Below are 14085 nucleotides of genomic sequence, written 5' to 3' on the forward strand. Positions count from 1 at the left end.
GAATCACTGTACCAAAAGGAATTGGTTGTCATCATCCATTTCAGGAAGTGGCATATGATCTAGAACCAATGGTACTGAAGGAGGAAGTCAAAGCTGCAATGAAGGAATTGGCGAAGAACAAGACTCCGGGAATTGACAGAATACCATTGAATATATTTCAACAAACGGATGCCCCCTTGGAGGAACTTACTCGGTTATGCCAAGAGATTTGAAGACAGCTACCTGGCCAACTGACTGGAAGAGATCCATATTTGTACCCATTCCAAAGAAACGTGATCCCACAGATTGTGGAATAGATAAGTATAGGGTGAATATTTGCATCAGGAAGATACACTCCTTGGAGCAATCAATCATGGGAGAGAAGGGCAGTGTTTGTACTGGGAGATAGCTGGGGGATGGGTGGGCAAGAGAGGGGGAAAGAAGGACACAAGGAAGAGGTAACTACAGGGAGGAAGTGGGAAAAGAGCTGTCACATTGTGGGGAATTGCAGTCAATGACATGAAACAAAATGTGTACTAACTGTTGTATAAAAAATGAATTTGTTCTATAAACTTTCATCCAAATCACAATAAAAATAAATAAATAAATAAAAAACAGGATGCCTAGTTACATTTGAATTCCAGAAAAAAAAAAACAACAACAAATCATTTTTAGTATAAGTAGGTTACATGCCATATTTGGGATATAAAATCGCAGACACACACACACACACACACACACAAAAAGTCACTGCCATCCAGTCAATTCTGACTCATAGTGAGCCCTATTGGGATTCCAAGGTTGTAAATCTTTATGGAAGTCAACTGCCTCATCTTCTGTGGAGTGGCTGGTGGGTTCAAACCACCTATCCTTTGGTTAGCAGCCAAATTCCTTAACCACTGCACCACCAAAACTCCTTTATTTGGGATACACACACACACACACACACAAAGATTAATTATTTACCTGAAATTAAAACTTAACAGGGTATCCTGTTTTTGTTTCTTTTGTTTTGCTCTAAATTTGCCAATACTGTTTCAAAGTTCATATAATAGAAGAGTGGTGGCTTGGTATCTGTTTGATCACACTCTGTGCTCTTAACCTCTTCATTAATAGTTTTCAGACTTCAACATTCTCTTTGGTTCTGGTTGCTCCTTTACAGTACTCTAATTTCCCTGCATCCATATCTTCTCATCTTTGCTTTAGATTAAATGTTTATCTTCTGCACCCATGCAGATGGTTTTTTAGTAGAGCACTGATCTAACAGGTAATAATAGCACATTGTTCTTTTAATGTTGTTGTTGTTGTTGGGGAGGATATCTAGATATCCATGGACTGGCATTTTGAAACTCTTTCACTAAGGACATCTTCCTGGAGCCATAAGGTTGGGATGTTTCCCAGGATGTTTCCAGAGCTTGCAGGATACTGCAACACTTAGAAATAGTGCCAGACCAAGTAACTGGAGAGATGCCTGTTTTTCCTCAGTTTGGAACTCATTGTCATTCTATCTATACCCTCCTGGCTCCTCCCTTTGCCTTTTCCTCTCTTTCTCCATAGTCCTACTGCCTTGTCATCCAGTTCCTGTGCTGGACCATTTGCCCTCAGTTCTCTTAAGATTCAGGTGGGTTAGAGGTATAGGCCTGACAGAGGATCGCCCTCAGATGAGCTCTGAGTAATTGGGTCTTATCTGGCCAGGCCATCAGCTGCTCATCCTTGCCCTGCAGTGCCTAAGTGACCTTAGACACTTACCACGCAGTTGCTGGGCAGAACCTCTATTCCCTCCTGCTTTCTCCCATCAACCAGCCCCTCCCTTTGGCCTAGAGCTTCAACTCCTGCAGTCCAACTCTGTTGGCCAGCAAAGGCCTGTGACATGGAGAAAAATCAATTCAGCCAGCATCTTGGTGGTTCTGCCCAGAGGATGCAGCAGTATTCTGACCACAGAGGAATAAGGAAAAGGCATCTCGGCTTAACTTTTTCCAGAGAAGAAAGGCTTGAGAAAGGGGATGGATGGGGTGTTGGGACTCTGTGCAGTGGGAACTGGAACAGGAAACCCGCACTCACATAGGTCTCTAAACCTGCCTGAAACCCAAATGCAGGTGTCAGATCTAGGGATCCTCTCAGAAGCCCCTCTGACCTTACCCACTCCTATCATCACCCCTCCTGCATTGCCTTCCCACTTCCTTTCTCTTTACAAAATTTGCTCCTGCCCACCTCCATCCCAGCCCCAATTTAGAAGCAAAAATGAGAAATACACCTGCTTTTGAATTCTGATAGTACAGAATGGGAGTTTGCCTTCTCTCGAACTGGGGGCCTGGTATATATGTTTGGGAGAAAGTAGGGTGCATCTTTGAATGTGGAAGGGGAGACGGTAGCCAGACTCTCCTGATACCTTTCCCTCAAGAGTGGGACTTGGAGACCCACTCAGTAGGGATACAGGCAGCTGCCCTTGAAGGCTGAGTGAGTTGGAAATTTGGGGTCTGTACGTGAGGGGTGGACAGGGGGAATAAGTGCGCTCCTAATTTACAGAGAAGATTGTAACAGGGTAGGGGATACCCTGGGGGTAGGGGGATGGAAACCTTGTTGACCCTCTTCCTTAGATAAACCCACCCACCTCTAACACCTTATTCCCTTCCAGGGGGGTGGAGTCCGAGGGAGGGACAAACAGGTCGGGGGAAGGGGACGCAGCGTGTGAACTGGGTAGGGGAGGGTGAGGGCAAGGTTATCTCCGAGTCTCAGGGGGCGGTAGAGGGGGAAAAGGCGAGTGGAGAAGAACGGTCACACCATTCGGTGGTCGTAGTGTACCGAGTGGCTCCCCGCGAAGGAGGCCCCGCCCCCGCTCCTCATCGCGGCCCCGCCCAAGCCCGCAGCGCGGCGCTGCAACGCGCAGGGCGGAGAGGCAGAGCGCCGCGAGAGCACCAGCCGCCAGGTCGCCCTCCCGCAGCCCCGTGCCGCAGGAGAGAAAGCGCGCCCGGGTCCTGCTCTGCTCCCAGTCTTCACCCCGGCGCCCCCGACAGAGTCAGAGCTCCTCGCCTCAGCTGAGCGCCCTCCTCCTCCGGAGCACCCATCACCCCTGCAGCCCCAAAAGTGCTCCAGACCCACGTCGGCGACCACCATGGCGGAGACCAACAACGAGTGTAGCATTAAGGTGCTCTGCCGATTTCGGCCTCTCAACCAGGCCGAGATTCTTCGGGGGGACAAGTTCATCCCCATTTTCCAAGGAGACGACAGCGTCATTATTGGGGTGAGTGCTGCCCCTGGAAGGGATTTTGGGGAGGGGAAAAGGGACTGAATCTTACATCGCGGAGCTTGAGCCCCTGCCTGTCACACTGCGCCCCCTCCCCTCCGCTCATCCTCCGTCCTCATCCTCCGCTCCGCAGCCCCTCCTCTCCCCTGCATCAGGATGGCTGGGTGTGGCCTGGCCAGGCCAGCGGTCCAGACTCCGCAGAGTGGAGGGGGCTACTTTCCCGGGACCAGGGAACGCAACATCCCTTTGCTGCTCTCTACAGGGTCCCTACCCTTTAGAGCCAATCCCCTGTTTTTCTGATGTTTTCCCTCTCTCCCAGAGAAGGTGCATCTTCCTTTTGTTATTGGCTCAGATCTCTGCCCCCACCTCCGAGGAAGGCAGGAGAGAAGGCTGGTGGATGGGCTAGACGGGAGGTGGGCAGTCCAGGCAGGGTCTCTGCGGAGGTGTGAACGGAAGTGGGCTCCAGGAGCAAATCCTCCATCAATCCCAGAATTAGTTACAGCATGGACTTGGGGGAAGGGCACAAGTCTGATGAAGGGTGTTCTGGGAAAGGAATACATTGTTGCCACACCCAGTTTGGGGGGGAATCCTCTGAGGTCCTAAGGAAATGTCTGCCTTTTCTTCCCAGGAACGGTGGGAAGATGATTTCAGACCCCCTAATACTTCCCCTACAACAAATAAAAATGCCCAAACTCCAAAATCATAAGTACTTGCTTATTCATCCTTTCTCCTAATGATCCAATAAGAAGTAGCAAGCCACCTCCAGCTCATCATGATAACCCTTACCCTTGAGGGAGATCTTATTAAGAAGGACAATAATATTTATTATGTGCTTGTCACTGTATGCATATTATTTAATTCTCAAATAGAGATATTTCCATTTTATAGATGAAGACGTTGAGGCCCGATAAAGTTAAATGACTTTCTCAAGGTCACACAGTTAATTCATGGAGCTGAACTCAAATCTCCCACATTCCTGTTCTAGGCCTTTATCTGTTAGGACCCAAAGAGAATTCCTAGGCTTCGTCCACTCCATCTTGCCTGGGCTGGTAGGGACTTCAGGCTGTGGGGGTGAAAGGATCTGGGGGTTGAGTCCTGTGGAGTTTGAGGGGCCAGGAAACTGTAGCCCTGCTTAAGAAGAGAGAGACACACTTAAGAAGTTGCTCAAGGTCAGGGGCACTTCTTACGTATCTTTGATCCACAGTCCTTGGCACAGGTGCAGGAATCATGTTTGTTAAAGGAATGAAGGAAAGGAGAGGAAGAAGCCTGGACTCTACGAATCAGTGAGAATGAGATTTTGAATAAAGGTGTTTTAGGAAGAGACCTGCTTAGCCATCCCCAAGGGTTTCAGGGAGGGCTGTACCACCACCCTGTGCCCTCACACTATGAGCTCAATTGGATGCTTTGTGTGTGTTTGTGTATGTGTGTGTGAGTTTGTGTGTATTTGCCACATGGGGAGTGCCACTGTCTCCCTTTGGCTTGGGATCCCAGGCCTTGCAGTCTGGGGTCCTCTGGTCAGTCTGGCCAGGCTAAAAAATTAAAAAAAAAAAAAAAAAAAAGCCTGGGTCCCTGGGGAAATCAGTATCTGAGTAATCTGGACAGCAGGCATTAACTATGAGAATTGGAACTGAAGCCCCTCTACCACACACGAAAGCTGAGAAACAGCCTTCATAACAGTGGGGTTATGGGGCAGCCAATCCACAAAAAAAGGTTTCTGCTTGTAAGTGCTCCAGAAAAGAGCATTTCAGGTGAGTATGAATTAACTCTTTTAGGCTCCCTGGGGTGCCTTGGTGTGCTGGGCAGGGGGCAGGGGGTGACTCTTGAGAGAAGGCAGTGTGGTGTTAATCTGTCCAATTAACCCAACTAAACAGGAGAAACACAGTGGGAGGTAGAGAGGAAAAAGAGATGAAGAGAGGTTGGTGGGAGGGGCTGCCAATTCAGATTCTGTCTTCACAGCTTGTCTTTTTTTCCTTGTCTCTTAGCCTGTTATTGGAAGGGCTGTACCTTTGGCTTGTGTTGTATCTTCCCTCACCCCAACCCTCCATGTCAATCTCTCACACCAAGATAAATGCTTCTGAGGGGCCATTTTGTCTCAGGCAGCATCCTGGCCACTTGCCTTCCTAGTCTTCCAAATTCCTTCCTCGTTTAAGGGAATGAGGGCTATAGGAGAAGTGATTTTGAGGAGACCCTCGAGGGTCACAATCTCCTACCCCTTTTCTCCTCTGGTTTCCCCTAGGGGGCCAGTGGGTGGGGAAGGCTTGAGGAATTAATGGAGGAAGCTTGGAAGGCGGGGAAGAGTGAAGGTGGGAGAAGATAATCTTTCCAAATCCAGCCCCTGCTCCTTCCTATAACTGCTTCTTTGCCTCTGCGGCAGGCACTGCAGCTAGCTCTGGTCTTTAGCGTCTCTTATCTTCCTGGGCTTTGTTCTGCTTGGCAACGAGTAGGAGAAAGAATATCCCTCCCCCTTTCCTTCCCCCCACTTCTCCCAGGAATCTGGGGGATAGGCCTTGTCAAAAGTTAATGGCCTGAGTCATAGTAGAAGGATGTCTGGGCCACCCTCTATGTGGTGTGCATCTTGTTTTACTCTTCGTGTCACCCAGAACCCAATGTGACTCTGTCTCTGGATGCATTTATGTATCTCTCTGTCTTTCTCTGCCTTGGTCTTTGATAGGAAGAGTAGCCTACTGCCTGTTGTCTGGGCTGCTACACCTCTACTAGGCCCTACAAATGGAGCATCAGACATGAGAGGGATGACAGTGAGAGGAAAAAGAAAAATCCACCAAGCATACACACTCCTTCATTCATGTGTCCACTACGTGTTGCCAACCTCAGGTCCCCCATTGGTTAAGTGAGTTCTGAAGGAGGCAAAAAAAAAAAAAATAAAATAAAATAAAATAAAATCAGGAACATCAAGTACCTCACTAGGAAATGTCTAGGTTGAGGCCTGCAGGGCTGTTGGAGCAGAGTCAGTATAGTTTGGGATGGCTCAGGAATACTTTTGATATCTGAAAAAGGGTACCAGGGCTCCCCTTAGCTTTAGGGAGACTTTTGAAGGAAATTAGAGAGGGGAGGTAACGTTTGCTGTGGCCAGTGTCTCTCCAGTATTACCATGGTAACTATCCCCAGGGGTGTCTCCATGGAAATCAGTCCTGGGGCTCTGAGTTCAGCCTCTACCAAGTGCTTTACTAAGGGTTGAGACAGGTTGGTCATCTTTGGACCCCTGATCTTAGGCCCTCCCATTAGCTTCAGTCATCACACATGATGGAAAACTAGGTGCTCAGATACACAAGTGAACAAGGAGATGACAAGGAGGCTTAGAGTGGGGTTAAAGGAGAACAAAGAGATCGGGACTATGGGATTCTGAAGAAAGACTCTGCAAAGAAGGCTATGAGGAATTCTTAACATTTCTGTCAGTGGAAATGAGATTGGCTCCCAGGGGACATTTCTAAAAGGTGAGAGGATTCTGAATGTTTCTAAAACAACAAATCTCCCATTCTCTGACATTGCACCAACTCAATGGATCTTCAGTTACCTGCAGGTGGGAGTGGCAAGAGACACCCCTCTGGGAGGATGGGAAGGGAATAGAATACTTCTGAAAATAGAGTTGAGGTTGGGAAAATGGAATGATGAAGGACTTTAGTTCTGTCCAGAAACATTTGGAAATGTGCTCAGATGTGGAGTGGGGCACCAGGAGGAGGAGGGGAAAAAGCCATGATAAGGATCTGACGCAGTGCTGGCATTTCAGTTCATTGATTACCTTGGCAATGGAGGTCTGGAATCAAATTGCTTGGATTTGAAACTGCTCTACCATTTCTCAGCTGTGTGACTGTAGACAAGCTACCTTACCTCTCTGAGCCTCAGTTTCCTCATCTATAAAATGAGAATAATAATAGTATCTACCTCGTAGGATTGCTGTAAGCAATCATTTAAAAGATAATGCATATAAAGTGCTTATCACAGTGCTAGATGCATCATGAATTCTTGATGAGAGTTAGATTGTTATTTTAAAGAAGGAGTCCTTGTGTAAAAGTGGTGCAGTGGTTAAGTGCTTGGCTGCTAACTGAAAGGTCAGTGGTTTGAAATCACCAGCCTTTCCACAGAAGAAAGATGGGGTAGTCTGCTTCTGTAAAGATCACAGCCTTGGTGACCTTATGGGGCAGTTCTACTCTGAACTATAGGGTTGCTATGAGTTGGAATCAACTCAATGGCAATGGGTTTGGTTTTGGTTTTGGTTTTGGTTATTTTATGCAGTGTCTCCCCACAAGCTAGCTTTTGACAACACTGGGAAGAGGTTAACAGTTTCCTTTCTTACTGGTTGTTTCATCCATACTTCCAGGAGCTCTGGTAGCATAGTGGCTAAGGCACTTGACTGCTAACCAGAAGGCTGGTGGTTCAAACCCACCAGCCACTCCTCGGAAGGAAGGTTGGGCAATCCTACTTCCGTAGTGATACTGCCTCGGAAACCCAAGGAGGGGTCGCTATGAGTCAGGGCTGACTCGACGGCACATAACAGCAATAACAACAACAACAACAATATCTTCTTGCTCTCTTTCTCCATCAAAATCTATATTTACTCAACAAACGTTTATGAAGAGTGGTCTATGGTTCGGGGACTGTGCTTATTGGGGGAGTGGTATATGAGAGATTCCCTGCCTTTAAGAAGCTCTAAGTTTGGGTGGTGATCCTCTCAACCTGTGGAGCATCCTGCTGGGGTGGGGGGGCACTGTAACTAGCTTTTATGACTATACATACACTCCTTGAGATTTGGTAGGGAACTCCCCACTACACACTGCTGTCAGATTAAAGTAATTATGTATAATGAGAGCTGTAAATAATAGAGATGTTTCCCATGTGAGTAGTCCAGAGGCAGAAAAAGTAGAAAGCCACTGGTCTGGTTGTTTTCATGAAAAGATCTGACAAAATTAATTCGTTCTGAGTATAATCAATAGCAAATTAAAAGAAATTTATGTTTTAAGAGAAATAAAAATTGTAAGATAAAGGAATGAAGAGTGAGACTTAGATTTTAAGGGCTCGCCTTTCAGTAGGGAAATGGGTAGCAGGCCTTTCCAGAACCCTTGAAATCGTAATCCAAGTCATATGACTTTCTCTACCCATGAGATTACTAAATGCATCCTTTTCTAGCTGTCAGATATCTTTTACCATCGTCAGTCTGAGAAACCAATTCTTCTTTCCCCTCTGCTCTCTTTCTTCTCCTCAGCCCAAGCTAAGGATAGGTTCCTCAGGAAATAATTGGCTTCAGCATTTGGAGAGCGCCTTCCATTTTAATGCATTCACCATACCGTCTGGAATCCTATAATTGGTGTGTGTGTGTGTGTGTGTGTGTGTGTTGGTGCCCAGGTTCCCTGGAGGGAAGAAGGGAGGGGTTTAGGAGTTACATTTAATCCCTTCAGGCTAGATGCCTGGCTTGGTGAAGCGTGGATGGAGATGTTGGTTGAGAAGAGGCGAGAGTCATCGGCCTGAGATAGACTTGTTTTGTTTGTTTTTGTTTCTTGGCCATTGGGTGGGAGGAATAATTAGGCAAGCTGAGAGATTAAAATTCAAGAATTAAGGTAGATTTTTCTTTAATCACATTAAAAATAATATAATTGCAGCACTAAAACATTGTAATTATCTTCAAAGTGGAACACAAAGAAAATCACATAGATGAAACTAAAAATCTCCCAAATCTAACAACCCCAAGAAAAACACTATTAACTATTTAATGTATTTGCTGCCAGTCTTATATCTATATCTATATATCTATATATATGTATATGTGTATATATGTATATATGTGTATATATGTGTGTATATATATATATGCATCTATTAATTTTAATGAAGTTGTTTTGTAACCTATTTTTTCACATAAAAATATTATGATTATTTCACCATCTTTAGATATTTTTACATAATTGGACTTATTATTTTTAAATTTTTAAATTAATTTTTGAATAGATCTTACATGCACATGTGGCAACATTCAAATGATGCAAAAGGCTATATAACAAAAAGTAAGCTTCCTTCCTATACCTCTTCAACAGCTACCCTGTTCTCCTTTCAAGAGAAAATCAACCAGTTTCCTGTGGACCTTTCAAAAAATATACTATACATTTCAAAGCAAATATATATATATATAAAATACATGCATATACTTTTTAGTTTACACAAATGATAGCATACTGTCCTGCATCTTGTTTTTTTTTTTGTTGTTGTTGTTGTTAATAATAAGTCTTAGAGATCCTTCCATATCATCACATAAAGACCTATTTCATGTTTTTAACAACTGTGTAATATTCTGTTGTATGGATATGCCATAAAATCAGGCCCTTATCGATGGACAGTTAGACTTGTTCTAGTATTTTACTATTACAATTGAATGATCTTGTATATACATATTTTGTAAATGTGCACCAAAAAAAAAACCACCTCACTGCTGTGGAGTTGGATCCAACTCATAGAGACCCCTCCTTGGGTTTCTGAGGTGGTATCTCTATGGGAAGGAGCTCTGGTGGCCTCATGCCTAAGGCATTTGACTGCAAACCAGAAGGCTGGCAGTTCAAACCCACCAGCCACTCCTCAGAAGGAAGGTTGGGCAATCTGCTTCCATAGTGATACCGCCTTGGAAACCCAAGGAGGGGTCGCTATGAGTCGGATCCAACTGCACAGCAGTGGGTGTTTTTTTTGTTGTTGTTTTATCTCTATGGGAGTAGACTGCCCAACCTTCCTTTAGAGGAGTGGCTGGTGGGTTTGAACCTCCACCCTTCTGGTTAGCAGTCAAATGCCTTAGGCACTATGCCACCAGAGCTCCCAAATGTGCACCATCTAGTATAATTTTTGGAAGTGGAGGTCATAATGTATATATATTTGAAAATTTCAGAGACAGTTCCAAATCATCTTTCATAGAGCTGGCCCCAGTTTATACTCCTACCAGTGGTATGTAGACGTCTGTTTCCTCACCGACCCAGTGCACCACCAAACTATGTTATTTTGGCCACTTTGATAGGTAAAAAAAAAAAAATGCTATTTCATAGTTTTTATATTCATTTGTCTTATTAAGAGTGAGGTTGAGCATCAATTCATGTGTTTAAGAGCCACTATAACATAATTTTACTGATGATATGTTTTATGATAGCAGACAGCAGTTATTGGGGTATAAATTCATGCAGTGCATATATCTTAAACAATTTGATGAATTTTACACATGTAGACACTCATGTAACCATTACCCAAATAGATATCTAGAGCAATTGTATCACCTCTGAAGGCTGCCTTATGCCGCTTTCTAGTCAGTATCACCCCTAGATAACCACTGTTTTGCCATCTGCCACTATAGATAAGTATTGCCCATTCTTAAACTTCGTAACAGGGAATCATACGGTATGTACTCTTTTATATCTGGCTTCTCTCACTCCATGTATTTTTGAGATTTATTCATGTCCTATTGTGACTCCATTTAAATAACAGCAAAGAATAAAATAGTTGCATGTGCTGTTAATGTAGTCAATTCCTTATGATAACCAGTTCCTTAAATGTTATTCCTTTAAGTTGTTTTGATATCGCATTATTATAAACAATATGATAATAAACATCCTTGTAGTCAAATGTTTGCCTATGTGTGTGATTTCCATAGTATAAATTCTTAGACCTAGAATTTCTAGGTCAAAGGATATGTACAATTTAAGCTTTTTGATTATGTATTTCTGAATTGCCCCCATAAAAGTTGAATGGACTTACTCTCCTGCCGGAAGTGAATGAGGGTGCTCATTGGGTATTACAATTAAATTTTCGTTTTCCAATTTGACAGGTGAAAAACGGTGTTATAATTTTGGTTTCCTTTTCTTTTAAAATGTGGAACATCATTTTTTATTGGACGTTTGTATTTCTTCTGTTTTTAGTACTAAGCTCTTGCCCCTTTTTCTCTGTTTAGTTTTTTTTTTATTATTACTAATTTATGAGAGTTGTTTATGTAGTGAGAATATTAATCTCTTTGTTTTTAAAACCTTAACTTTTCTGGTTTAAAAGTTACTTATTTTCAGAGGTGGTACAGGAGGGGAGGACATACTGAAAAAAAAATTTTAAATTAACAAATTTAAAAAAAAATTACGTATTTTCACTTTAGAAAAGTTTTAAATATAAAGGAAGAAATAACAAAAACTCCTAAAATGTAAAGATAAACACTATTAACATTTATGTAAATATTATCATATATATTAAATATTAGGAGCTCTGGTAGCATAGTGGCTAAGACACTTGCCTGCTAACCAGACGGCTGGCGGTTCAAACCCACCAGCCACTCCTCGGAAGGAAGGTTGGGCAATCCTACTTCCGTAGTGATACTGCCTCGGAAACCCAAGGAGGGGTCGCTATGAGTCGGGGCCGACTCGACGGCACATAACAACAACAACATATAAAAAACAAACTCATTGCCGTCGAGTCAGTTCTGACCTCTCCTTGGGTTTCTGAGGTGGTATCTCTACAGGAGTAGATTGCCCAGTCTTCCTTTTGAGGAGTGGCTGGTGGGTTTGAACCGCCAGCCTTCTGGTTAGCAGTCAAATGCCTTAGGCACTACGCCACCAGAGTGCCTATGTATATATGTGTGTGTGTGTATGCATATGTATATGTGTATATGTATCTCTATATAATATTTTTTATAGAAATGGGATAATCCTTTACTTGTTATTTTAAAACCACTTTTTTGCTTGACAGTATTTTGTGTACACCATGTTGTATCATATTTTCTTCTATAACATCATTTATAATATATTTTTTAATTAAAAAAATCTTGTCATTGTAAAATGCTTAGATATCACATAAAATGTAGACAGAAGGTCCCATCATTCTTCTTTCCAGTGATAACCACCATTAACTACTTTGTGTATGGTCTTCCATATCTCTTTTTAAAAGCTGTTTTATCCATATGATATTTTTTTAAAAATGTAGCTATGCAAAAGGTTAAACACTTGCCTACTAACCAAAGGTTGGCAGTTCGAACCTACCTGGAGTGGGTACCTTGGAAGACAGGCCTGGTGATCTGCTCTTGATAAATCACACCCTTGAAAACCCTATGAAACAGTTCTGCATGGCACACATGGGGTTGCCATGAGTCAGAATCAACTCAATGGCAGCTAGCCGCCGCCGCCAGCACCCCCACCCCCACCGTGTACATACATATGGTTTATACATATAGTTTTTTTCAGTTAACAATCAGTTTTGGACATCTCTCTCTATATAAATCAACTTCACTCATTTAAATGGTGGTAGACTATGGATGTATCATAACCAACTGCCTCTTAATGGATGTTTGAATTCTTTCTAGTTTTCCTTTAATATAAACCACTGCAGTAGACATCCTTTTACATACATCTTTAAGTGGTTCAGCAAGTCTTCCGGTGAGATAAATTCTGAGCACCAGGATTGCTGGCACAGAGTGTGAACGGTATGAACACTTAAATATTTAATAGCATTGTCCTCCAGTGAGGTCCTCTCAGTTTACAGTACTCCCTTCACTGTAGAGAGTACCTTTTACAACTTCTTTCACTTGTGGATTCTGTTCTTATGGGCTTCCAAGCCCTTCACAACAGACAGACCAGATAGATATTTCAGTAAATCTTTTTCCCATAAGCCAGATTACAGTTTTTTAAATTAATAATATTTATTAGTTTTCCTATGCATGAGAAGTTTAAAGAAGAAAAAGTAATGCACCATTTCTCACCTTTTTTTGACATTAAAGAAGAAACATAATACTTGCGTGTGAATTTTAAAAATGTAAATAATGCAGGATATAAAATGAAGAATGAAAGGCACTTCACTCCCAGTTTCTCTCTCCAAAATAACCACTGTTAACACTTTCATATAATTCCTTATAGAAAAGAGTCTACATATTCAACACAATATTGTAGAAATATGTAGAGCCACATTGCCAGTACTAGCCATGTTTTATGACTTTTCTTGATTAGTTAAAAAATGTCTCCTAAACACTGATGTCCATAATCTAGAGATTTTCATTTCAGATGGAGAAAGATGGCCTCTATAGTAAAACAATTTAACAACTAAATCATAGTCCATTTATACTGAATGGAAGCCATGGCTTAGAAATTTGTCATGTATGATAGAAAACAACATAGTCTCATTTAATCTTACCTGAGGTCTTTTCTTTAATATGATTACCATATACTCTTTGTTTAGTTCCCTGGGTTGTGAATATTATACATCTTTAGCATTTTTATCAGCAAAGAGGACTGACAACATACTACCTGAGTTAAACAACATACTTGTAAATCTAAGTTATTTGCCTCACAGTTTCCCTTTCATTAAGGTTGATTCCCTTCTTAAAGGGAGACTCCTTCCTACTCATTTTATATATAGTAGTTTCTAGACTCATTTATGCAGTCCAGAAACTACTATATATATATCCCTAACTTTGCATCTTTCACTTGTATGTATCTTGAAGACCTTTCCATATTAGGATATATGGATCTATTGAGGAAGATATTTTTAAACTTAAGGTAGATTTATTATTATTATTATTATTATTAGGTTGAAAATATATGCAACAAAACATTCACCAATACTGTAATTTCTATATGTAAATTTCAGTGACCTTGATTACATTCCCCATGTGATATAACCATTATTACTATCCTTTTCCAAATGATTCTACCACCTTTAACGTAAAGTAGTCAATGCCCCCTAAGCAACACCACTCTTTTCCCATTCCTCCCATTCCCAGTAACCACTGATAATCTTTGGTGTATGTATACACACACACACACACACATGTATATATATATGTATGTATGTGTATGTTGTTGTTGTTGTTGTTGTTTGCCGTCGAGTCGGCCCCGACTCATAGCGACCCC

The 14085-nt window shown here is 42.4% G+C and overlaps 1 protein-coding gene across 1 annotated transcript in view; it reads left to right on the forward strand.

The window, feature by feature from the left end:
- The first annotated feature begins 3064 nt into the window (after positions 1–3064).
- KIF5A (kinesin family member 5A) overlaps positions 3065–14085 on the forward strand; it is a 31559-nt gene continuing 20538 nt past the window's right edge. Inside the window, exon 1 of the mRNA XM_042782206.1 lies at positions 3065–3220. Coding sequence (XP_042638140.1) covers positions 3092–3220 — 129 coding nt within the window. The 5' untranslated portion in view covers positions 3065–3091. The remainder of the gene's footprint in view (positions 3221–14085) is intronic.

This window comes from Orycteropus afer, unplaced genomic scaffold (assembly GCF_000298275.1).
Source record: "Orycteropus afer afer isolate SDZICR_OR568_19922 unplaced genomic scaffold, OryAfe1.0 scaffold00261, whole genome shotgun sequence".
In the NCBI taxonomy this organism is placed as follows: domain Eukaryota; kingdom Metazoa; phylum Chordata; class Mammalia; order Tubulidentata; family Orycteropodidae; genus Orycteropus; species Orycteropus afer.